At 40.9% G+C, this 26,864-nt stretch overlaps 1 protein-coding gene across 3 annotated transcripts; it reads left to right on the top strand.

Moving 5' to 3' along the window:
- The first annotated feature begins 2,025 nt into the window (after nt 1-2,025).
- UBE2D3 (ubiquitin conjugating enzyme E2 D3) lies at nt 2,026-23,420 on the top strand. Of its 3 annotated transcripts, none has more exons than XM_068136844.1 (8): nt 2,026-2,139; nt 15,232-15,295; nt 15,381-15,412; nt 17,953-18,030; nt 18,830-18,935; nt 20,277-20,370; nt 20,833-20,882; nt 21,908-23,420. In XM_068136844.1, the coding sequence occupies exons 1-7, from the start codon at nt 2,116-2,118 to the stop codon at nt 20,879-20,881; spliced, it is 447 nt and encodes a 148-aa protein (XP_067992945.1). In that variant the 5' UTR covers nt 2,026-2,115; the 3' UTR covers nt 20,882; nt 21,908-23,420. The 3 variants fall into 3 exon arrangements, with proteins under 3 accessions (XP_067992945.1, XP_067992946.1, XP_067992947.1); XM_068136846.1 differs by lacking the exon at nt 2,026-2,139 and adding an exon at nt 2,527-2,607; XM_068136845.1 differs by lacking the exon at nt 20,833-20,882.
- The last annotated feature ends 3,444 nt before the right edge of the window (nt 23,421-26,864 follow it).

The following is a 26,864-nucleotide window of genomic DNA, read 5'->3' as shown; positions in this document are numbered from 1 at the left end:
CCCCAAAATATCCTTGGTTAAGGTGATAAGCACATTAATGAAACAGTTTTGGCCTACACTTCCTGAATATGCTGTTCAGTACAATTAAAATAATAAGCAGAAAATTAAGACTACAAAAGGAAGTTGCTTGGAATAGTTTAGGTGATTACAGAAAGATAACAGGACTTTACAAGTACAAAGTATGGTTTGCTCTCTAACCATATGTAAAAAACTACGGCAGTCCTATTTTTAATAATAAAAAAAGATCAGTGCTCCCCTAATTCACTGCGAACTACTGTTAAGCTTCATACTGAAAATACCGCACAGTTGAGTTTTCTGAACGTGCTACCTTCTCCAGAGAAGCAATAATTAGCATCCTACTTAGCAAGAAAACTAACATTTGTTGCAGCAAAGGCACTGTACCAAATGCAAACTCAGTTCAGTGCAATGGACTTGTCTAATTACATGCCCCTATTCCCTGGACAGCAAATGCCACATTTATTAATACATTACATCCCTGCATCGCAGCAGAAAGGCACTCTGGCAATCTTTCTCTGCTTGTTGTTTCACTCGAGTAGGAGTCCTTTCCCACGTATGCAACTATGCATAAATCGACACGATTTATGATGAGGAAAAGAAAAAAAAAGCCTAGATCACAGTGATTTTGTTGACCTGTACTGCATAAAATAAAAAGCCTCCAGGGAGCAGGAAATGTTGCAGAAGTTGTCACTGCAAATTGAATACTTAACTGACGACCCTGGCCCTTGTGCTGACAGTCTGTATTACTGTATCTTCCATTTGGTGATTTTTTCCCTTACACGGGGAAACTCGGTTTGATTTACTTGTACGTGCCGATGTGCTGCTAAAAGTTCCCAGGCCCGCTACTCCCACACCAGACGTACACTTTTCATTGATGCCGCTTCTCTCCCGGGCAAGAGCAAGCCTTTAGCTGGATCACTAACACCACAGCGATAGATGCAACCCCCTTTGCTTTAGCGCTCCTCTGAGGCGCCCTTCTTGCTCTGCTTCCAGGCGCTTCACGTCCCGCCGGCAGTGGCAGGGGTTGTGAATGCATTGGTGTTCCATTTGAGGCGGAAGAACGCCTCAGCCTCGTTTCCGCGCCGCCGCTCAGTCATGTCATCCCAGCCGCTCGCTGCTCAGCGACTCGCACAACCCGCCGGGCAAGGGAACAGGTGCTGGAAGGGGCGGAAAAGAGCTCTGACGCCGAGGACAAGGACTACCGACGGCCGGCCCCCAGCACCACTCAAAGCGGGACATGCCGCTAGCGATCCAGCCCCACCTCTCCGCTCTGTGACACCTTCCGCAGCTGACAGGCAGCTGAGGTGCACAATTAGCGCGCGGAGGGATACGTGCCGCCGCGTCAGCGCACATATGCGGTCCCACCGCCACCATTTCGTAGGCGGGCGCTTGTCGTCAGCGGTGCGCGCCGCCGCGGTCCACGCCCGATGCGCCGCAGCGGAGCCTCCCACCAGTCCTGTTTTGGTGTCAGCAGAAAGCAGTACAGCAAATCCAGAGGGCCGCGGCAGCCCCAGAAACTTTCTTCCCTATGTTCTTCCCTCCCGACTCGCCAGGGCGGCACCGGCGCCATAGCTGCCAAAATCAGCCCTTCGATGTGGATGGGCCGCAGCATATACCGGCACCGCGTGCTCCGCCCCCCTCACCCTGGCCCACGGGAGAGGTCCAGTCCCTGTGACGCGCCTCGCTCCGCCCTTCCCCATTCCTCCACCCTTCGCCATCCCTCCTCGGTGCTCCCGTAGTGTCTGGGCCTGGCCAGCGGAGGTGGCAGTGTTTTCAGCTTCCCGCCTGCTCCACACGCTCTTTCTCCTCCCGGCAGTGACGGGAGGCGGCGAAGCGGCGCGGCGGGCGGAGCGTTCCCTCGGCAGCCTCCCCGGCGCACAGCCTCGCTGCCCGCAGGCAGGACTCAGGGCTGCCGCCGCTCCTCGGTCGGGCGCCCCCCTCGGCTGTTTCCGGAGGAAGAAGAAACGCAACTACCCCCTCCCCCCTCGCCTCCTCCTCCTCGCTTGCTCCCTCCCTCCCGGCCCCCCCTCGGCGCGAGCGGAGCGCGGAGTCACCGCGGCGCACAGACGGGCCCGGCGGCGGCGGCACTCGCACACAATGGCGCTGAAACGCATCAACAAGGTGAGCGCCGCGCCTCCTCCTCAGCCGGCTCCTGCTTCTCCCTGCTTTGGCCGTCTTTTATTTCTGTGTGCTCCTTTCTTCTTCAACCTCGTTCTGGGAGACGAGGGGCACGGCTTCGGGGGTGCGCCAGCTGGGCTCGATGGGGGAGGGAGTGGGGAGGGAGTGGGGAGGCGGGAAGCCGGCGAAGCGAGGCTGGGCAGCGGCAGGCTCCTTCCGGCGAGGCTGAGGCCCGGGCTGGGGCGATCAGGCCGCTCTCTCCGGGCCTAGGCCTGGGATCTCGGAGGTCTATCAGGGCCTTGAAGAGAGAGGAGCTGGGCTGAGGTCGGGGCACGGGCGGTGCCGCTCCCGCAGGCGGGGAGCGGCAGTTCCTGGGGACGCTCAAATGTCAGCGGAACCCGGAGCCACCCCAGCGCGGTGGTGGCGTCGTCGTCCCTGCCCTTCCGCCGCCGGCCGGCCCGGATGGTGCTGGTACGTGTGTGCTGGAGGGTTTTCGGTCCCATCGCCTTCCTCCCCGGGACAGGCAGACAGGCTCCCGGGCCGGTCTCTCCCCGCTGGCGTGCAACTTCTTTCCCGCATTGTAAGATGGCGGCGAGTTCTCCTAGTTCGGGCTCTTTCCGGGATCTCTCGCTTTCTGCAATAACATGACACACACACACGCACGTCCGCGTTCCCGTCGACGCCGGAGCAGCTGCCGCGGTGCCATCCTCTCCCCGCCGTCCTACTCGCCCCCTCCCCCGCCCCGCTTCCACCCCGGGGCCAGCTCGGCCCTCCCGCCGCTCATGGTTCGCCTGCCGCCTCGCCCCCCGCGTCGGGCGGGAGCGCGCACCGCACCGCCGCCGCCGCCTCCCCCGTTGCACAATCGGAGCCGGGTGGAGTAACTTCGCGGCTAACTCGGAAAAAATGCCGAGGTGATGAAAGTTTTTTGGGGGGGGTGTCTCTTATTTTTCTTTCCCTGTTTTTTTTTTTTTCCCCTTTTTCAGACCTCTATCAGGGAAGCAGGTTCTTGGCATGAGGTTGCGCTTGGGCAGCTTTAGGGTTTCTCGGCAGCATCGCTTCGGGTTTGAGAATTGTTGGGATGTAATAGCAATGCGATGGGAGCGCAGTGGCGTTACCGGAAAGCCGTTCTTGATCTGTGCTCCTACGCGACCTACGTGGAGCACTTACGTATTTCAAGAGCCGAGAGGAGTTTCTTGGTCATCTCGCTAGCCTGGCAAGATGGCAGAAAGTCAGTGCGTCCTGAAATCGGTGAAGTAAACTTTGGTGCACAAAGCACTTTGTATAGACGGTGTCTAAAATGTGCCGTCAATTAGTTTAACTGTAATTCCTCATATTTTGACAGTTCTTGTGAGCGTATTTTAGTGAAAATGAAGTAATTTATAATTGATTAGTGAAAGGATAGTTTTGTTATCCCTGAAATTTTAAATCTGTTCTGTATTAGTGTTAGCTAAATTAATTGTCTTCAAATTACGTCTGTGGGCTCAGAAAAATTTCAAAACAATTGCTTTTGAATCCACCATCAGGACTTGTTCCTCAGTATTAGTGGATGATACTATTTCAGTTGAAACACAGCTATCATACTCCCTGATATGCTTTGTCATCAACTCATGCTTATGAAACACATTTAGGCACTGCAGGTAAGAATTTACTGGCGAATATCAACCAAGAAAGCCCTCCACTTACATAGTAGTAATCTGGTGGTCAGAACCTTGAAACAGTTCAGCATGACTCTTGATTCTCTAAGTTACTTGATTTGAAGGGTTTTGGCCGTTGTGCACAGTCTTTTTCCCTGTATTGGTCTTTGTGCTTCACAGCAAGTGTCTTCATTTGCCCAGTGCTAGAGATGGTGAGATGGTTGGCTTAGGGTTCTTCTTCATTTGCTTCTTTAGTTTGCTTTTTGGTGAGTTGTGGGTTTTTTTGAGTATGCTAAATTCAGTCAGTTTAATCACACCATTCCATAAAACAATACACTTCCAAATTCACATAGGGCTAATGGTTTTGGTTTTATATTTGCTGACTTGGAAAGCAATATTTTGCCAGACTGAAACCATTGCTTGTAAGTTGCTTTCTTCCCAAGCATGGTTTCTAGTACAAAAGTTTACTGGAATTGAGGCTGGAATCCAAAAATAGCAGGGCCAATTTTGTAACAAGGTGGTTGTGAATTTAGATTTACTTTTGCCAACCAATAAAGCTAGAGAATGGCACTCTGTCACCAGTAAGCTGGGATCCCCTGTTTTCTAAGCGTAAGGTCATAGATCAGACCTTGAAACTCTCTGCTTCCTTGTAGTATGTTCTTGGCACTAGATCAGAACAGGCTAAAGAGAGACCAGGACCTCAGAACATTGTAATCACATATAGCTGATTTAGTCTGACTTGTGGTATTACCTGTCAGGACTAGAATTCATTGTCTCCTACAGCAGATGACATCCCAGATGCACCAATGAAGGTATTTTCAGTCTGTTCGACTCCCTTTTGAGGACCTGACATGCCAAGTAAAATAGAATTCTTTATAATATCTGGTAAATCAAATTTACAGACTCTATTAGTGTGTCTGAATTTAATCTGAAGTATGTTACACATGCAGAATACAGCCACACCTACTTATAACCAGCACATTCTACTTTTGGCTTGGAAATGAAAGTACATGAGTATTGCTGTGTTATGCGTTGGGTTATCTACTTCAGGAATGCTCGTTATAAAGCACTCTCCAAAATGAAGTAGTTCTCAGGTGTGTAGCCAGTCCCAGAAAGATGATGATGTACTGGAGGTCATCATCGCATAGGTGCCATGTGCCCTAAGGGTAGCCCGCATTCAATCCGTGAAACTGCTTTTATTGATACAGTTTACTTTGCATGAGAGTGGCAGTTGTTTTATTGTAACAAGCAAATGTATTTGCTATGGAATAATGTGAAACTGAATCTTTAACTGCCTCCTTGCCTGAGGATTAAATTTTTCCCATTTTTTCTCCCCCCAGATTTTCAACAGAGTTTGTATTTAAATGCTTGATACATGCTTGTGGTAGATTGTCTTGGTCTGAAGAATTGAGTGGTACCTGCTAAACGCACACACATATCCTGTAATTACTGCAGTGTCTTGGCTCTTCCGGTTCACATGATGATGACCTGGTAGTAGGGAAGCATTTATGCTGGAGTAGGAAATTGGGAATGTGTAAAATTAACAAAACTTGGACATGTTATGTCATTGAAATGCATGCATTTTGTCACTGCTATATGCATCCGTTAAAGTGAGGTAGTATAGAAGGCCTAAGTGATGATCTTGATAGGCTGAAAGTATAATTTATGCAGGAGATGTGCATGTATGAAATATCTTGTCTGTGAAATCCTTAAGAAAACTTGTCTGCTGCATTTATGCCCATTTGGTTAAGCATAGTACAAGCCTTCATCATTCTCTTGGGGTATTTATTAGGAAATCCTCAGTGGAGTTTAGCATTCTGGAAGCTAAAGGCCGAAGGTGGAAAAAACATTTATTGCTACTCAAGCACAGATAGAAGGCCACCATTTACAGTGGTGGAGTGGAGACCAAGTAACTATTTTCCTCAAGGCTATAGCCTCCAGCACTATTCCTCAATGTATAATTAATTGCAACTTTAATCCCCCTCTTCCACCAGATGCTTGTAGGAAGAAATGCTACCAACCCTGGAGATACCCATAATATTTTTCAGAGGTTGGTTGTAAAAGGCAGCAATAAACACAGTGTGGAAATGTGCCTTAGTTTAACCAGAAGAGTAGCTTTTGTAGAGGTGATTCAGGTAGAGTGAAAAAGCCTGCTTATTACTTTTGTTTTAAATTCATACTCTTTTCTTTAGAACTTGGTATGAAATTTAATAAAAAAATTTAGCTTAACTAGAAAGAGCATTTTAGAATTAACATTTTCTTCCCTGGATGACACCTGCAAATACTTTGTTTTCAGGCAGTTTTGGGTTTACTTTTTTGGGCTTACTCAAAGTAGTTAAATAACTTGAAGTTACACAATTAATCTTACACTTTAAATGAATGTCTAGAAATAAGTCTGGATTTGTCTCTTCAGGGATTCAGAAAGTTAAGATTAGCTAATGAAAGGCAGTTGAGGTAAGCTTACCAAAAATGCTTTAAACCTTAGTGAATGCTTTCTGTATGTGCTGAACTATCTTTTTCACTTTGGTTAATTCACCTTAACTGTTTAAAGTATCCAGAGGTAGGCTTAAGTTGATAATGCTGTGAAACTATGGTAATGGCTCTTGTTGGTTAGAAGGGTCATGTTGAGCCAGAAGGCAGTGGTTGATTTTAAGTCTTGAGATTTCAGTATAATGGAGTTTGGGAAGCACTAAAGAACTTCACTGTTTTTTAAAAGTCAGAATAAAATTAGTATCAGATGAAAGCTGTCATCACTTAAATTCTGTTTAAGAGTTAGTATAAATTTAACTTCTAATTCAGATAAACTATGAAATTAGTATAATTAAAATAGAAATAATGCTTAAGTGGGTAGAATCAATACACATATTCATGTCCAACATTTACTATTAAGGTTTTGGATGTGTTTTAAGAACTAGTCATTATTTTATGAGAGGGGAAGATTGATGCTTCCTTAACTAGAAAGTTTGCACTGGAGTAAGTTAAATATTTTTCCTGTTAATTTGGCACTGTGCTTGCAAAACAAATTCCCAGTCATCTCAGATCTTTAAATGTGTGCATTGGAGTGGAGGGAGGAGGGGATTGTAATCTCACTTAAGTAATTTACAGAACTTCAGAGATCAATATTCCATTACATGGGTACTTCTAGCGTACCTTAAAACCAGAATCCTCCAGTATGTTAAGGATTTGGGTGGGATAAAGTACATGGTAAAAAGGTGATCCAGCCAACATTTTCTTTATGATCATTCCAACTTTTAAAGATGATTTTTGAAAGTAAGCCAATACTTTTGCAGTTAGTTTCTGTCTGAGTTTCTTCTACAGAAGAGGTAATGTAGAACTCTACAGAATGAGCACCCTTCAGCCATGTAACCAGTCTGTAACCAGCTCTGAAGCACTAAAGCCTTTTTTTGTGCTCACACTCTTAACGGGTAAAGGAGGGGGGAAGGATGTAAACAGCTGTAAGTAGCAGCTGTTGAATACAGAGCAGTAAACTGTCTCTTGCCAAAGGCATCTCTGTTCCTTGTGGAGGTCACCTCTAGCCTGGCATCTTCCTCTACTCTTGGATATTTTCCCTGCATCCACTGGGTTGAATTGGCGAAGGAGAGAGGATGGAGGTTCTTAACCTTGTTTGGAGATGTCAAGTGACAGCTGGTAAGGAGGAGTGGAAAATGGTGGAGCTTTTGTGTAGTTCAGATTAGGGCTCTGATATGCAGTCTCCGATAAATCTTTCTGTTGCAAATACTAAGGTTTTGCCACTTTTAATGTCCATTCTGTGTTTTTGCGTAGGTCCCTGCTCTGTGCATCAGAACTGGCAGATGGGAACATGTGGTCTACACTTCAGCTTTAGGTCTGATATCAGTATAAGCTGACTTCCCTTCATAGTTTAGGCTGAGATACTGTATCTTATGTTGTAAAGGCTGCATTACAGATGTGCATTTTCTCCTGTGACTGATGTGGTGTAGTAACCTGCCTCTTTAAAATGCAGAAAAAGATGAATTGGTGTAAGAAATTAAATCGGCAGTGAGAGTGTATGCGTGATTGCATTTTTATATGCAGTTGTGTTTTATCAAGTTGATTTTATCAGAAGAGAATCGTAAAGTATTTTGAGCTGCACGTGCTGGATAGTTTTGCAAACATCAATCTGAATTTAACGCCTCAAACTCTAAATGGAAAGTACATGAGTGTTTTGCAAAAACATTGTCTTCAGTAGGCTTTTTGTGGGATGCTGCTCTGATGCATTAAATGTGATAGGTTGTGTTGGGGAGGTCTTGGGGGGGGAAAAAAAAGAGTAGTTACAGTTACTTCCAGAAGTTTAAATTGTTGTTTATGCCTTCGGCAAGTGTTCCTAAACACTTGGATGTAGGCAAGGTTTGATACTCACAAATGAGCCAAATAGAGCATTTCACAATTTAGGATTGAAAGCTAAAAAAAAGAAGGTTCTTTAAACGTTATTCAGAGCCTTCATACCAACAGTAGAGCTTAAGTATTAAAATTTCATGTAAAGAAAGCCTTTGTACTGAACTTCATCCCTTTGAGATGCACGATACTCTAGTCATCCATAAGATACCTGCAGTTTTTTCCACTATAATTGTGAATGAGTTTTTACTCTGGTTTTAAGAAAGTGAGATGGGAGGATTGCAGACTGCTTTCCAAATGTTAGGGCCCAGTAAAAAAAGGAGACAAATGTTTAATCCTTTCCACAAGCATCTGGACACCAGAGTTGCAAGCTAAACTGAGTGCAGATGCTAAAGTGTTTTAGGCCTTCCTGATGAAGGGCATGAGGATTGTATTAAGTGCTCAGTTAACTTTATAGCTGCCTTTCTCTGTAATCGGGAGTTAGGTTGGACCAGGTGCTTGTCACTTCTGTGGGCTCTTCCAGGAGCTCTTTTAGGTTTCTAGTAAATACGAGCATACTTCTTTAAGGCAGTATTTCTCCACCTTTGCTGGCCAATTTGAGTAATAACGACAGATAATTCTCCAAATCAGATAACTACAAACATTGTTTTTTCTTTTAGCCTTAGTTACAGTTTCTTGCTTTGAATAGTAAAGGAGAATCTCCTGAATTACAGTTTACTGGGTGAGCAATGGCCCTCCTTCTGTTCCTCTAATTCAAGTTGCAGTCTGTCTATAGACATGCTTTTAAATACTTTTTTCCTCTTTGAAGACCCTTGTGGACTTCAGTGTTCAGCCACACTCCAGAAACAGTTTTCTTATTTTTAATGTCCTGTAGGCCCAGTGTGAGCTGATTTTTATGTGTACCTGTCCCTAATCCTGTATGTCTTAGTTTTGCATCTCTACCACTAGCTGTTCAAAACACAGGACCATTATGAAGGGTAGTTACACACAATAGCATAATGTGAGAAAGTAATTCTACAACTGTAGATAAGCTAGTGTAATCATCCCCACATAGTTGAGTTCCTGGAATATACCCCTATGGTATATCACAGTATCACTCACAGGCATCTGTGGATTCATACAAAACACAGACTGGTAAAAGTGAAAGCAGGTGTTTAAAAGGAGAGCTGATTTTCAGCCTTTGTTAGGTTAAATAGTTCAGAATAAAATACCAGACTGCATTTGAGCAAAGAATTCATCACACTGATTACAGATGTGGTGTTCCTTGTTAGAATGTTAATTTGATAACTTTCTGTTGTACTACCCTTCTTTACACAAATTTCCTTGAGAACACAGAATTCTTGTAGCTGTATTCAGAAATTACAGACTTGGTGAGGTTCAGTGCCCAATTAAGGCCACTGCTGATTTTGACAAAAACTGCCCTCAAAGGTGTTATTTGTGTAGACGTGCCAAACTCCTAAGAAGCCTCTGTCACATCAAGTCCAGGACAGTGCATGTACAAATGCTGCTTTCTGGTTGATGTGTTGAATGCTGGTGGCTGAGGTTCTGCTATATGTTAATGCGTCCTTGACAAGCTGCAGGGCAGCGTGTTGGAAGGCTCTCACGTCATGCTGCCAAACCCCAGCATCTGATGAGTGTTAAGCTGGCATTTGTGTGAAACTGTAATTCACAATGCCAAAATATCACTCTGGTGTGGTAGCCATCAGGCCAGAGTGTCTTATTTTGAATATGAACTTTTTTCCCCAAGTTCATCACTTCACAGTTTGTCTATATGAAATTTATTATGTGCCTTTCTTTCCCAGTCATCTTGCTTCATTTAGCTAGGTCCATCTTGCTCCTTCTTTTGTGGTCCATTTACACTAGTTACCTTCACTCAGAGCTACATTGCAGTCCACAGTTACAGAAACAAAGATCAGTGTGGCTCTTGGAGGAAAAACCTCTAAGCAAAGGGTATGTCAAGTTTCAGAGTTCAATACCCGAACGCTTGCAAATGCTAGACTTAAAATATCCAGGTATCATTGAATGGATCAGTAGTTAAGCAGTGGATCAGCAGTGCTTCGCTTCACACTTTTCAACTCAATGTGCACAGGGACTGAGTATGTGTGTTATAATAGCTCTGTTATTTTCAATGGAATGGTATTGTTATAATCCCTCAGAACTGATGCGTGTAAAGCAGTTAGATTTTCTTTGTCTTCAGTAAGACAGCTGTTGTAAGTTCTGATTCCTTTGGGCAAAACAAGCCATAGCTTTGAGTTCAGAGCACACCTATAGTAAAGTAGTTGCCACTTTTTTCTAATTTGTTCAGAATGCATTTAGTGAGTTATCAGAAAAGCAAAGTTGGTAACTGAGCTGATTTTCCAGTTCAGTCTGTCAGCTCTACAGGGGTGAGTTCTGTGAAAGGTTGGAATCCAGTAGACATTTTAGCAGTGGTAACTATGAAATTGGCTGAAAACCATTACCTACATAGTGTACTTTCCAAATTTCAGAACAGTTGAGAAGAGCTTGTAGACTGTAGTCCATTCACAAAGGGCTTGTGTACCGAAAGATGGGCTCTTGGAAAATGTGTGTAGTCTTCTGAGTAGTTTCTCAGTCCAAGTGAAGTGGCTTACAGTTGCACTGCAGTCTGGCATTTCCTTCTTTGAGTGTGAGGTTTAAAACATGAATATTTCTGTTTGTCTTTTAATATACCATTATGATACTGTTGTTAGACATTGTACAACAAACGTGCAGTGTGTAGCCCGAAGAAATTCAGTACTAATGGCTTGAGAAAGGTGAACCATGAAATATAGAGCAAGGAACCAACAAAAAATCAACCTGGGGACAATTGCAGCTGTTACATTCCTGCTCGTATTTTGGATCTCTTAAAAACTGTTCTGTGTTCATCAGCCTTCAGTGGTTTTGTGCCTTTTCTGCATATTTGCTCTAATGTCTTTTTTTAATCAGGAATCTACAACTTTCTGTATTAGGCACTGTTATTACACATTGATTTTATCCATTTATTGTTAGTCAAAAGGCTAGCTTGCTTCAAACTGATAATTTTCTGCTGGTTAAACTTGTCTTGCGATGTTTATTGTGCCACTGCTTTCTTATTCATCTTAGAAATCCACATTCAGTGTTCTTTCAAACTGTTATTTTCTGCTTCCAGGGGTAATTAATTTTCATGCTGAAACGAATGTTGCAAATGCAGGTGTGTGGGATGAAGCAGTAGTTCTTTGCTGGTTGACACTTCTTAATCTTCAAACAGGCTTAAATGTTCTCCGCCCTTTATAGCTGCTTCCAATCCTTCCTTCTTTTTTAAAGCTGTTTTCAACTGTGAGCTAATGAGTAAGACTAATGCAGTGATGAATTTTTGGATGCTTTAGAGGTTGCAGTATCCTGTCTGACACAAACAACATAAACAAGCACTCAGTGATAAATGTTGATTTCTGTTTAGCTTAAGTGTTGAAGGTTTTTTTCTCCCCTCCCCCCCCCCATTTAAACTTCTGATTGAACTTTATATCACCTGTCATGCCCTCCAAACTAGACAAATTCTTGTCTGGAAATCTAAAGCAAATTAACCCCGTTTTTTTGGTTATGCTTTCTTGGCTTCAAACCAGAAGACTGCAACATACAATTTTAACAATTAATTGTATTACAACAGAATATTAAATACAAATTGAGTTTATGCCTGTGGGGGAAAATTGATGATGTTCTGTCACTCAGGTGGGAGTGGTCTTCTGCCACTATATTAAATCAGCTGCTACTAGCATTATAAATGAGCCCTGGCTATTTCCAGTTTTAACTAGAAAAATGTAGTAGTGCCACAGGGAATATGAATTCTGGAAAATGGGAAGAAAAGGAGCAGATGCAGATGCTGCTCTACTTCATACCTTGCAAGAAGGCCACTTGGTGTAGGCATCAGACTGTCATTTACTGAATTTGCTGAGACATGAAAACTTCTGTTAGAAAGGCAACTAGTTCCCTTAAACATTTTCTTTCGGTCTTGTTTATGCATATTTGAATGAGATATACTTGGGTTATTATTTAAGTTTTCTTCATCCTTTAAAATGATTTGTGTAATATTTTTAAATGAAGTTGAGTATTGGGGTTTTTAGACAGAAAACATAATAGGAAAACAAACCCCAAACAACCCATTTTTGTGATTTATAGTAGGATCTTTGTGCTGCCTTGACACTCACATATCAGTGTTCTGGATCATCACTTGAGTCATAAGCCATGTTTTCTATGTTACGCTTGTATGTGTGCAAATGAACAGTTTAGCTTTTATAAGCATTTTTTTCTAGAAAATATTGGGAGATTTTTTGTTCCACTTTTTGACGAATTTATAGAGAAAGAGATGATGTAAGTGTGTGGCTGTTTCATCCATAAAAGCACAGACATCTTGCTACAGAGTGGGTGTGAAACTGGCAGAAGCCCGTGGTGCTGGTTTGATGTTCATTCAGGTGTGTCTGTTGCAGTGGTGTGTACTTCTGCTGAATTTCCAATTACCTCTTGGTCTTCCAAAACTGTTGCAAAATTGTGCATGTATTGCTGCTTGTATACACTACTGTGCTGTTGTCCTCTAGCAGTAGCATTGGTGCTTACTCCTTAAATAGTATCTCAATCTGTTTTAAAAAAAAAGGTGACTAATCATCCTTGTGGAAAGGTAGTACCTATCACAACTTTATATTTGGAAACTGGGATGCAGAAACAGTGATACGCTGGAGCTACACCGGAAACCTCTGGGAGTGCCAGAGACTACTAGTCACAGTTGTAATTTGAGAGTAATCCTTTCCAATAAGCATATAATGCATCATTCTGAACCAAATTTGGGTTGTTGTTTCTGTGTAAAGTCTTCAAAATTTGCTTCTTGGCAGTTTGTATTTTTTTTCCTACGTCACCTGTAAAGTGAAAACTAGCAACTGACACCAGGAAAATGCAGGTTCTACTTCGGGGATTTTTAAGAGTGTTTAAGATGTAGCTTATTACCTCTTGACAAAGTACAGTACTACTGAAACTAGATGCAAACATAAGGAAGATAAAGGATAGTGAAGTATTGCAGCAGCAGGAATATAGAAACATAAAGCCCTTACACATAGAAATTTAACAGAACAATGTTTTAGGACTTCTTTTAATGCTGGAATACTAGTTAGATTCTAGAATACTAGCTAAATTCTGCTTTGTAAGCTGAAACTTAACATGGTCTTTACCTTTTTGCTGAGAAATGGGTGAAAGCAGGGCAACATCATGGAAATGATGAAGCTTCGTTTTGATGTCATAAATATTTTTCAGATTAAATGTTTTCCTGTTACAGAGTAGTTGCTCTTGATTGCTAAGCTGAGAAGGAAGATCAGTTTCTGTTTCTGCTGCTGAGTGGGAAGCTCCTCCCTTTCCTTGAATGAAGTGCTTCAGTGGCACTCCAAATATCACCGTCCATGTGCCTCTGCTTGTTTAGTTTCCAGTTATTCCAGTTTGCTTGTTGGATTCATTAGAGTTGTAGCTTTCAGAAGGAGACTCTTTATAAAGTTACACGTTGAACTTTCAGCTCCCATGTTGCAAAAAGCCTCTCCCCTCTTGTCTAGATGTGAAGTGCCGCGCACTTAACAGGGAGGTGAAATAGGTCTGGTGTTACTGTAAGCAGGCAAAGCTTGCCAGCATTTGTTTCATGTTTGGCCCCATTCTTCCTCAGTGCTTCACACTGCTGAGGCAAACAGATTTACTACAAACTTCATTCTTCTCACTGCAGTACTGAAGAGAAGCAAATATAAGAATGTGTGCCATCTCAGCATTTTGCCTTTCTGAACTGAGTGGCTAAATTACTTGCTCTGTGGTTGAAATGCTAAGTGGTGTGTCATGTGTTCCTAACCTTATCTTTATTTTGGACTGCTTTGTTTAGCACAACTGGAGCTTTTTTCATTTAAATATTTTGGGTCTCATTTTTTGTGTTGGTTTATACTTAGTAAAGTTTTCTCAGGAGCAGAATTTGTGAAACTAGAAGGATGAATGTCAGGGTCTTCCCAGGCAAAACACTTAGCTGTCTGGCTCAAATATGTGTGCATTTCCAGCATAATAGGTATGCCTGGGTTTCTTAAGTGTCTGACAAGCAATGGAAAAATCTTGTTTTAATGGCTTGTATAGACTTGTAGCAAAATAATTTGTGTGGAGCTCTTCATATGGGAGAGGGACTGGAGGTTTTCCCTCTTCTAATGACTTCTAGATGCCTTGACAATGCAGATTTATAGAAGTTCCCAAAGCCATTTTTGGGCTCAGAAGAGAGCAGGGAAGAGAGAAAGGTGTCTGTTTCATGCTTCAACTGAAAGTGTAAATTTGATTTCAAAAGGTGCTGTCCAAATAAGTAACTTGTGGAGCATTAAAACAAATTAATACTGAGCTTTTTTTTGATTCATTACAACAATTTTGCTTCTACACAAGGAATCATCTAAAGTTTTTATTTCAGTACCTCTGTAGTGGGGGAGGGAGAGAACTGTTTCTGCAGCTTAGGTACTCAGAATTTTAAAGGCACAACTGTCTCAAATGTCAAGTTTAAAATAAATACAGATATTTTGCATAATTCCAACACTTGTCAACTGATTCGATTTTCCTGTCTACCTGACTCTCTGCAAGATACATCCCTGCTGGAAGCAGTGGTGAAAATGAAACTAAGTTTCTGTGCTCTCCTCCCCTCTTGTTTTTTTATTGTTTGTAGGCTGTGTTACATGTGTAGTACCTTCTGTTTTGTGAAGACTCATCAATGGCTTTTGCTCTTCCCACTTCAGGCTTCTCTACATTAAAGATTGAAGCAGTGACAGTTTTGATCAGAGTGTGGTTAGAGTTTGCTCACTTCAGGCTCTGTGTCATGGTGTCCTTCCTGTCCCTTCTTCAGCAGGGGTGTCTTTACAGTAGTGACATCTATGTGGAAAAACATGATCATTGTAGCTGTTTACTTTCACAGTTGTTTTTTAAAAAGACACTGCTCTAGTGGTTCTCCTAGTTGTTATTGCACATTCTTCTGTGTATATGGGAAAACTGTTAAAATGTTTATGCTGGATATGAAGTGAAAATGATTGAGTTCATTAGTGTGCCTTCTCTAAAAATGCTTTATTTTCCTCCCTCTTTGTTTTTCCTAAAGGAACTTAGTGACTTAGCCCGTGATCCTCCAGCACAGTGTTCAGCAGGTCCCGTTGGAGATGACAGTAAGTAACCTTAAGTTTTGTATTGTGCTCTGCTGACTCAAAGCATATCATGCATAGATAATAATGCGGAGTTTTTCTTTTGTAGTGTTTCATTGGCAAGCCACAATTATGGGACCTGTAAGTATTCTGATTCTTGTGATGTAATACTAAATTAGTAGTTCTTATTCAGGAGGAGACTGGGATTTTTTGTTGGTGGTGGTTTTGTGTGTGTTTTTTTAACTCCCCTTATCAGGCTTTAGTTCTAGAGGGTAATCTTTACAGTAACAGGAAATGAAGGAGGGGGGAAAATTCAGATTAGTGTCTTGCTGGAATGTTCTCTAAGGACATGTATTTCAGCAGAAATGGTCTCTAGAGCACTGTTAGGCATTGTCACTAAATATCTAGAAACTTTGAATTTAACTTTTTCCAGAACTTTGAATCTAATATGAACTTTGTATTAGAAGCTGGTCCCAGTGTCAGGACTTAGATGAGATGCTTTTGTGTGGATCTTGGAACAGAGCAGTGATTCCTTACTTGGTCTCGTGCCACGTACTGAGATCTTTAATACTTCACTTGTAGGAAGAAAAGGGGAAAAGTCACTGAAATGTGCGGTTCCAGTTATGACTGGAGGAAAAAGTCTGTCACACGTTCACAAAGCATCTGAAACCCAAATACAATTTTATTTTTTTTTTCTGTGCTAAAGTAAAGAAGGCAAATGTTTGTCTTTACTGAAAAGGTAACCTGCAAACACTTGACTTCTGCAGTTGGCAGGGCTGGTTATCTGTACTTAGAAAACAAAACATTCTGTAACCTGAGAAGTCAAATATTAGATGCCAGTAGACCTGCAGCCACAATGTGATGCTTCCGGTGAGGCTATGGAGTAGGAATTAAATATCAGTGATGCTGAGTTGCCCTGGCTTCATATATATATATATATAGCTACAAGTGTGGTTTTAGGAGATTGCTATGGAAAATGTGCTTAAGAGGTGTTCACATGACTGGACAAATGTATGCCTATTCCAAAGGCCTCAGTCCTCATCGATTGGAACTGGGTGTCTCAAAAAGATAAAATTGTTTAATAGCTATATTAATGCTCAAATGGCAGGGAATGTTCTGCACCATACTGAATGTGATTTTTGTGTGATGTCTGCATGGTCATAGGGTATTCAGCATCAGTTAAATCTAAATTGGAATTACTATTTTTAGCTTCTTCTGGTTTAATAATGTACAGCTCTTTTTTTTTGCCTGTATGGATTTTTGTGATACTAAAAGGTCTGCATGTCTATTTCGAGACTGGGCAGTATCCTGACAGAAGTGTGGTGCTAGTAATTCTAGAGCTCCTGTGGTGTTGCTTAGTGCTTTTAGTAAAGACAAGAGCAGTAGAAGCAGTCATCTGGCCTGTGCAGTAGAATATTTCATAGGTTGTGACTGTCTAAGGTATCAGAGAGCTTATATTGGCTTAATACATTCTAAGAGGGGTTTCTGTGATTGCTAAAATGTATTTTTAGAATATGTGTAGTAAAAAGATTGCTTTCGGGCTCCTCAGGGCTCCTCACACTGTATCTATTGACTGACTACCAGATGTTCTATCTTGGTAGCTAGGTTTTCAGCAGGGATTGGATTAGTGTATAACCTACATGTTTTCAGGTTTGAGTCCCTTGTGTTGCAGAACTTAATTTTCTGGCATTTAACAAAGAAAGACATAGTTTCCTTACATTGGTGACATGTTCTGCAATTAATAAGGAAATTCAGTTTACAAATAACCTGGAACTGTGCTCAGTCTCAAATTTGTTTTCCTTAGCTGTGAATCTGGAATTAAAGCATTGTAGGCTTCAGATTAAACAATGGAATTGTTAACTGTTTCAGAAATTAAATTGTTGTTTGAAGTAAAAACTTCTTGCATTCTTCTCGTAACTAGTAACTGTTGAAATCCCTGTTCAGCCACTTTGCTTTTTATCAGTTCTTCCAAATGTTGCTTTACTGCTAGTAGTCAATGCCTGAATGAATTATCCCCATAATTGCTTCCTTTCAGCAGGGGAATGTAAAACACTCTTCTATACTAGGTTATAGTGAATTTGTAATACCGAAAGAGAGGAAACATTCACTTTAATCTGTATGTTGCTTTTGGTTTGGTAGGGTTATTTGTTTGACTTTGTTTTTCTTGCAAGGAATAAGGAGTCAGCTATGTATTCATAGGTTTTCTGTGGGGCTGAGTAAAACACCTAAGGCAAGGACAGAACTGTGGCGAGAATGGTAGGCCTTTGGAGCTGTCCATGGCCACTGTGGTCATGACCACTTGGGTGGTCATAACAAATAAGCTCCAAACACAGAAATTGTGGGTTTTGAACCTTGCAGGACACCCACTTTGTTAACATTACTACTTGGAGCTGTCGCAGAGCCAGTTGGATGCTTTTGACAAGTTGTCCTGAGTGGATTGTTAGAAAAGCTGTTGGAGGGGTCCATATAGAAAGTGACATGTATATGTTCTGTATCGCTTATCTGAGGCAGTAATCTAGTATTAAGTGCATCTCTCTTGTTTTGGTGGATTAAACAGTTCAGTTGTTCAAACAAATACTCTTCCTTTTTTAAAAATTCATACATATTTCTTAAAATCAATATCTTCGGTGATACTTAGTCCTAAAATTGATAATAGGAACATTATTTGTTTGCTTTGACAGAATGACAGTCCATATCAGGGTGGTGTATTCTTCTTGACAATTCATTTCCCTACAGACTACCCTTTCAAACCACCTAAGGTAAGTATGTTTTGTTTTCCCGATAAATTAGTGCTCGTTAAAGACTAGAGTACAGGGCAGAAATTGTCAGCATCTGTGTTGTAATACTGTCAAGCTCTCACTTCTTTTCAGTCATTCTCACAGTATATTAGATGGCCAGGTCCCTGACTACCACAAGAATGACTGTGGTAGTATGTATTTTAGGAGCAAATTCCTGTGAGTTCTGAATATCTTGGAATGTTGTTTGGTTCTATTTCTACTTTCCTTAATAAATGCTAATGAGTTTCCCTGTAATCATACTCTTGCTGAGAGAACTGTCAGGTGTCACAGTGTTGCTGTTTGAGTTGGTCCATAGGAATGTGATACCAGAAAGGAATTAACTTGCTGGGTGCTTAAAATCAGTGAAGATGAGATCTGTTAGAATTAGGCAGTATTGTGAAATAAGCTTTTTTGATAGCTTTGTCAGCCACTGGCTTTGTCCTCCAATTTTCAATCAGTATGAAAGTGCACACTTGGAGTGACCACAATGTTTGAAGTTCTTTAGCCCTGTGATAGCAGTTAGTGTGGTTCAGGCACCCCTGAGTGTCTTCATCATGATGTGGCCACCTATGATTAAAACACAGCCTCATACTTGCTGTCTTTCCCTGTTTGAAATAGAGTGCCTGGTAATTGGAAACTGAGAGCTTGCCATGGATGTGATGTGGTTTAACTGCTTAATCCTTCTCTTTTAGAGTAAATTGAGTTGAATAATAGCTTGACTGCGAAGAGATGGTGACATCACAAACACTCTCTTGTTTTTGCTTTTGTTTTTCTGTTGCAGGTTGCTTTTACAACAAGAATCTATCATCCAAATATTAACAGTAATGGCAGCATTTGTCTCGATATACTGCGATCTCAGTGGTCTCCTGCTTTAACTATTTCTAAAGGTAACTTTCGTGAAGGAGGAATGTTTCCATGTTGTGTTGAATACTGTGCTGTTAGCCTTGATTGTCTTGAGTTTTTACCCACTCTTGGTTTCCCTTACTCATTCTAGCCTGTTTTTCGAATTTGATGATGATGTCTTACAGCATTTTAAACAGATAATTGTTTTTTTCTAACACCTTCTGCTATGTGGCTGTTTAAGGCCTCATCTGGCCACTTAATCGCTTCAGTGTTCTTAGCAGACCTTACTAGCTTGGTCCCCAAGGAATCTGCCAGCATTTGGTGGTGCATCTGAGCTAAGGCTTAGAAACTGCTTGTTTGCAGCTGTCCATGTAGATACACACTCCCATATTAATGTAAAGATTAATGTAAAGTCCATTTTTAATAATAAAACAGGCACAGTTTTTTGACTGAATCTGTCTAGTATTACATGCAGAGTCTGTCTAGAGTTACACTGGCATATCACTGTGCTAGATTAATAAAGTCCTGTTACTGATACATGTTGCTTTCTGCCACTGTGCCCTGGCATTTTATTACATTATTTCTATGAACTAAGCTTACTGATCATACCTCAGGATAAATTGATGCTGTGCTGCAATAGAGGCTTAGTAGCTTTCCTCATAGTAATTAGCAGTTACCTATTAAATATTTTTGCAATGATCAAACTTTGTTTTGCCTCAGAGCCACTGCTCATAGCTTCAGAAGATCCATCAAAGTGCTCCTCTGTCTCTAGAGCTTGTGATTCCTGTCTGCCCAAGGAAAGGAGTAGATCTGTGATCTGAATGTAGTTTCCTTACATTCTAATGCTGTTGGTGTTATTTGTAAGAAGCTGCTCTGAGAGTCCTCATAGTTGCCTGCAACAGCTGTTAATCTTTACTTTTACAACATATGTGTAGTTTCATCAGTGTAAACCAGGCTGTTGCTACTTTATGTACTACAAAGCATTCAGTCTGATTTAAAAAGTTAAAATGTGAAGAAGTTCTAGTTTTAGAGATAAGCCCATGGAATATGGTAATCATCAGAATACATAATGTGCTTTTGTTGGCCGCTACATTGCATCATAGTACATGGGACAACGGTGCTGTTCTCCTGTGCTTACTGACAGCTCTAAGTATTGGGAAATAGGAAACAAATACTTTTGACAAACTTTCAAGTCATTCTGGGCTCTGTGTGTAGAGTGAGTTACAAATTTGTTTTGTCTGTGTATCAGGAAAAGGCTTTTAAATTCTCTCCTGTGCTGGTGTTGTGCTAATACAAAGATCAGTGCTCCGCTGTTTCTGAGAGTGTTGCTCCTGTTTGGCTATTGAGAAGTCTGAAGTCTTTCTTTTCTTTTTTTTTCCTCCCAGTTCTCTTATCCATTTGTTCACTGTTATGTGATCCAAACCCAGATGACCCGCTAGTGCCAGAGATTGCACGTATCTATAAAACAGACAGAGACAAGTAAGTACGGAGTTGCATAAGACTAGTATTTTAACTCGCTTTGTAAGACTGCTTTGTCAGGCAGCAGATGTGTTGAGTGAATCTTTTGTCAAACTCTGGGATGGAGAGAACTCATGTGTCAAAGTATCCACTCTTAGTTTTCATATTATGCACTACCAAAGGGCTTAGTATCTTTGAAGCTGTGGGTGAAGGAGACTATGTTACTTTCTCATATGTGGCAGTATTTTAAAGTATGTATTGCTTGGAGTTTTGCTTACTATAGTTTGGTCTTGATACTAAGGAAAAGATACCTTTGTGATTCTGGTGCTTGCTTCTGAGTAGCAGCTCAGCCTTTCTGTGTAGAAACAACTTTTTTTTTTTCCCCATAAGTTTTAAAGATTTTTGCAGAGACAGAATGATATGAAGTAGACTGTTTGGGTTTTAATCTATATATGTTAATGCTAAATATACTTGTCCAATTAGGTACAATAGGTTAGCAAGAGAGTGGACAGAGAAATACGCTATGCTGTAGGGTAAGAATATCTGCACATTATGGTGCATTTAACAAAATGGAAACTTGTCAGCACTTGGGTGCTGCATGCTTAAGGCACTGGATTAACTAACTGATAATGGATGCACCAGTTACTGAACTTGGATATTTAACAGCTTGATCTGTGGTCAGTGTGAAATGTATTGGCTAGTCACTATTTCTCACAGATACTGCTCGTGCATGGCAAAACAAAAAAAAAAGAGGAGGAAAAAAAAAAGGTACTATGAAATAATTAAAATAATTGGTTAGCTTTGAGACAGCTTGTCACTTATCCTGGTAAGTATTTACCCAGATTTTGTCAGAATTGCATTGAAAGTGATGCCCTATAGCATAGACATGGGTGAATTTAGACAACCCCGATTTCAGCTGTTTATTTAGAACTGTTTGTTGCACATATATAAACTAGGAAAACGTGGGCATTATGCTCTGCTTGTGTAGTTGAAAATTAACTTCTTACTGACAAGCATGGAGTTAAGTATAAACTAATTGTCAGCTCAATTCTTGTGGAAGTAGTGTATTCTTTTAATGTCCTTCTAAAAATTGTTTTAGCAGTATTTTTCTGTGAAAAGAGAGTATTAAGTGTGAAGAAATGCTTAGTGTCGCTTTACTCTAAAATGGGAAATGTGACATTCTCTAGTCAGTTGTATTATTAACTAAGTAATCTTTACTTACAGCATGCAATACCCTTTAATCCTTACCTAGGGACAGTATTTAAACCAAACACACCTCTTGCCTCTCCCAGCCTAGGTGGTCTCTGTTCCTTTCCCTGTGGTAACTTTTCACGACGGCTTTGCCTCCAAGTATTCGCTAGACATGAGAGAATATCCTAGCTAGGTTAGGGAGGGATTTGTTCTGGTTTTTCAGTTCAAGTATATCATAGCATAGTAAGAGACTTCTCTTAGTATGAAAAGAATAGGGAGGTGAGGATAAACTGATACTTAATGATTAACTTTTTAGGAAATTATCATTTTCGTGCTGACACTAATTCAGTTCCTGTTTTTTTGGCAGGTATAACAGAATATCGCGGGAATGGACTCAGAAGTATGCCATGTGATGCTACCTTAAAGTCAGAATAACCTGCATTATAGCTGGAATAAACTTTAAATTACTGTTCCTTTTTTGATTTTCTTATCCGGCTGCTCCCCTATCAGACCTCATCTTTTTTATTTTTTTGTTTACCTCCTTCCATTCATGCACATGCTCATCTGAGAAGACTTTAGTTCTTCCAGCTTTGGACAATAACTGCTTTTAGAATCTGTAAAGTAGTTACACAAGAACAATTGCCCAAGATTCAGAATTTTTTTTAATGGAGCATGTGTATTATGTGGCCAATGTCTTCATTCTAACTTGGTTATGAGATTAAAAACAAACATTCCTCACTGCTCTAACAGATACTGAAGATACCACCCGAAGGGGGGAGGGGAGATGGATGTTCAGTTTTCTCCCATCAAAGAAGTAACATTGCTGTAGCAACATCCATCTTATTCCAAACCTTCCAGTGTTAGAGAACTGAGGTGTTATTATATACTTTTGCTCATAACTGATGTGTCTGGAGAATTGGTACTGAATCTATAGCATCAGCAGAACAGAAAATGTGATGTATCTTATGCATGTCAATAAAGGAATGACCAGTTCTTGTTTTTCAGAGAATGGAAATTGGAAGTCAAAACATCCCTTGTATTCCAAAATAGGGTCTAAGAACATTTTTGTAATTCATTTAAATTTTGTTAGGAGGCTTGGAGCTATTAGTTAATCTGTCTTCCAAAACACTGTTTAATATAGCACTGAATAAATGATGCAAGTTGTCAATGGATGAGTGATCAACTAATAGCTCTACTAGTAATTGATTTATTTTCTTCAATAAAGTTGCATAAACCAATGAGTTAGCTGCCTGGATTAATCAATATGGGAAACAAAATCTTTTGTAAAAGCAAAGCTGGTTTTTGTATATAGTGTTGGGATTTGCCTCATTGTTTAACATCAGATAATGATGTAAAGTTCAATAGAGTGAACCTTTGCCATTTTCAGTTAAAATGCTCAGTCTATTGCAGGTTGACACATTGTTCGGCCTGATGTATGCAGAATTAATAAGCTAACATAGTCGTGTAGCCGTAGTAGTGTGCTACACTTGGTGCTGGGAGCCCAGCGTTCGAGGATGGACTTGGGACCCAGCAGATCTGAAGTGGTGTATTGTGGAGATGCTTCCTGATGCACCTGTGTTTGCTGACTGAGAACCTTTTTCTTCACCTTGTACACTTGACAGCTGAAAGATCTTAATGTGGGAGTAATGATGAGGCAAAAAAAATTATAAAATAAAGTACTGTTTTGATGTGGGAATTGTCATGAGGCTGTGTTGAAGTGACTTTACTATGTGGGATATTCGTTACCATTGAAAAGGACTTGTTCAGCCATGCTGCCATTTACATTGATGACTATTTTAATGCAACAGACACTTTCCTCATGTCAGGTGACTAAACGTGAATAAAGACTCATTGCTATTGGATTTTTGTTCTAAAAGAAACATTGTCTTGTGCCATTAGTTTTATCTTTGCAGCAACAAGGGCATTATTAAACATTTGGCTCTCCTCTGTCCTGCCCTCTTCCTTCATAATTTTCCTTGTTTTGTTGTTTGGTTTGGGGGTTTTTCCCCCTTTTTCTCTTTTGGTCTCCATTCTTAACACCCATAACTTCATCCTCTCTAGTCTTGTACTGTCGCTTTATTGTGCATCTGTGACTTCACACTGGCACCACTTTTGCACTGCTTATAGTTATGTACATTCTAATTCCTTGTCCCCACATGGATGTGGAAAGCTAGATGTAAAATAAATGGTAAACCCTAATTTTTATAAAAATTTGAGTATGTAGTTTGGACATGGTTTGTTCTGGTTCTAAACTTTGAAAGTGAATTTATTTTCAAGTGTAGTTGGCTTAGAAATCTAGAAAGATGGACTCTTTAACAGCGCTTGTCTCACCGAGGTGACATTCTGAAGTTTGTTGATGGAGTTGCAGTTCCTGCAGAATTTCTGCTTTTCTAACACCCATTTTGCTGGAAAGTTGGATATACTTAAAATTCAGATGCAAGTAGCACTACGACTGAGGTAAAAGTTTACATTTCTAAGCTTACAAACATCTTTTTGATAACTGTGTTAATTTGATGCTTCTTTGTCTCTGGAACATAGCCACTGAAATCACTGAGTTTGAAAAAGGTTTTGTGAGAGGTACCAGGCTTTATAAAACCTAAGGAAGTGTAGATAAGGGAGGGTTGGGGACAGAGAAAATAGTTAAAATGCATGGAAAATAGAACTCTTGTTGAGGACATGATGTATTTATCTTGCACATCTATAGTGGTCCTTCTGGGGTAATTTTCTATAATTTGGAGGTATGTATTTTGATGAAAGATTGATGAATGAATTGTAGATGTTAAATAGGCATGCCTGAGGTCATGCACCTTGAGTACTGTGTCTGCACCTTGAGTCCTGTGTCCAGTTCTGGGCCCCTCAGTTTAAGAAGGACATCGAAACACTTGAACGTGTCCAGAGAACGGCAACAAGGCTGGGGAGAGGCCTTGAACACAAGCCCTATGAGGAGAGGCTGAGGGAGCTGGGATTGTTTAGCCTGGAGAAGAGGAGGCTCAGGGGTGACCTCATTGCCCTCTACAACTTCCTGAGGGGTGGTTGTGGACGGGAGGGGGTTGGTCTCTTCTCCCAGGCAACCAGCACCAGAACAAGGGGACACAGTCTCCAGCTGCACCAGGGGAGGTTTAGACTCGAGGTGAGGAGGAAGTTCTTCACTGAGCGAGTCGTTTGTCATTGGAACGGGTTGCCCAGGGAGGTGGTTGAGTCATCGTCCCTGAAGGTGTTCAAGAGGAGATTGGGTGTGGCACTTGGTGCCATGGTCTAGTCATGGGGTCTGTGTTGATAGGTTGGACTTGATGATCCTCGAGGTCCTTTCCAACCTTAGTGATACTGTGATACTGAGACTTAAAATCTGTGTGAAGTGGGCAATGGCACGTGTTCTGTCCTTGAAGCAGTGTCAGCAGTGTCTCACTTCCTGCAGAAGTTCTATTTGAGCTTGCTGTTCAAAGAGGTGATGGAGCTGGTCAACATGAACTAACAAGGAACCAATCAATGGATTTAAGAACTTTTACCAATAAAAGAGCTTAATTAGTGATTAAGTGATTAAGATTAATCAGTGATTAAGCTACCTACCAAAGTCACATAATCTAAAAAGCATATAGTTTGAACTTCATGTGAAGAGCTAAGGGTTTGGAAAACACTGAAGTGAGTTGTCCTGTCCAACTCTTGAAGATTTCAGGATGATAAATACAGTAACAGCTTCAGGCCACAGGGAACTCCAGCTCCATCCTAAAGAACAAATTATTTATTTTTTTACCGAAATCATTTCTAGAAAACAAAGCGTCAAGACACTTCATTTTGACAAACATGACACAAGTGAAGAAATTTGCACTCAAATTTTGTGGTGTTTTTTTTTTCTCTTTTCTTTTATAGATCTATTTCTGGCTATGTTTAAATGTGGTGTGAATTTGACAACATGATTCCAGTCAGCTTACTCAAATTTCACTTGAAAAACCAAACAGTGGGTTTAAGCAGAATTTTGAGTCTTTTCAGGATGCAGGAAATGTGCTTTTGGTTGGGCATATGTTATTGTGGTAGTTTTAGGCTGTACCTTTCAATCCACCACAGTTAATTTTTTTCTTTCCCTGTCTGCTGAAAAAAAAGTGTGTAAGCACTTTTTTACATGTGTGTGTAAAAATATTCTCAGTTGCACTATACATGGGTTTTATGTAAAGATTAGACGCTAACTCCTGAAAAGTCTGGCTTTAAGCAGACCACAATGGTAAGGTCTGATCACCATGGAAGCGTGGAACTAGTCTGGCAAATGATCAGGCTTGGAGCAGGTCTGCAAGTGTTGCATATTTGAAAAGTAATTTGAACTATAGCTAAAATTTTTGGTATAAGGCTGAGCGCTTACATACTTGCAACAGTATAGGACCAATACAAGAAACAAAGCTGAGTAACAGCATGATGTAAAAGAGAAGGGATGGAAGAATGAGATGGGCTGTCTGTATTATTGTGAAGTGAAAATACATTGCTGTCAATTAATTGTCTACTGCAAAACCAGCGGGCTACAAAAGAACCTGGAATAAGCTGTAATTTTGAGTGTCCAGGTTAGCCTGTTGAAGAATAGCAGTTCAAGTGTAGCCTTAGGAAAAGCAGTTCAGAGTGTAGACAGGTGAGCTTTTGTTCGGTATCTATAAAACTTGGAAACATCAACATACAAACTGTTCTGTAATGGTTTAGCCAGTGACCATAAATTGTGACTTCCCGTTCTCCTTACTGCTGCAGTGGCTTTGGTGTTGTATGTCATTTGGAAGCAAGCATTTTGTCGTCTTTAGGGCTAGTTCAGACCTGTCAGCTTTTTGCCGCTGCAGCGAGATGACGTGTCCTTTGTGAATCAGTTGTGGAGGAAAGAGTTTAGTAGCTTTTGGATGAGTAGTAGTAGCTATTTCTAGAGCAGCTGTCTGTCTCAGGTTGGAATAGGTGACAAGCATAAATATTTACAGTCATAAGTGCCAGAAAGCAAACTGAACTTGACAGGACACCTCTGCATGAAGTAATTATTCAGGATTTTTTTAGGGTGTCTGGTAAACAACCCTGCTTGCCCAAAACAACTCTGGTTGTTGGTTGTTGTTTTTTTTATCCATTGGAAATGCTGGTGAGAATTAATTATCTTCTTCAAACAGTGAAGGTTTCTGCTTTGTGAGGGGAAGAATCTTTATCAGGGTACCTTCGAATGTTGCTCAGAACATGTTACTTGGTTTTCAAAAACTTGCCACTGATCTTTGATCTGGGGTGTTACCTGAGTTTTGAGAACACGCTGCTCTCTTTAAATGACTTCAGAATCTTCAAGAAGTATTCAGGCTCTGTACTTAAAAGTCCTGGGC

This window comes from Melanerpes formicivorus, unplaced genomic scaffold (assembly GCF_026170545.1).
Source record: "Melanerpes formicivorus ecotype bairdi unplaced genomic scaffold, bMelFor1.0.p_v2 SCAF_4, whole genome shotgun sequence".
NCBI lineage: Eukaryota > Metazoa > Chordata > Aves > Piciformes > Picidae > Melanerpes > Melanerpes formicivorus.
Note: the sequence above shows the minus strand (reverse complement) of the source record. Positions and strands in the feature narration are given on the sequence as shown.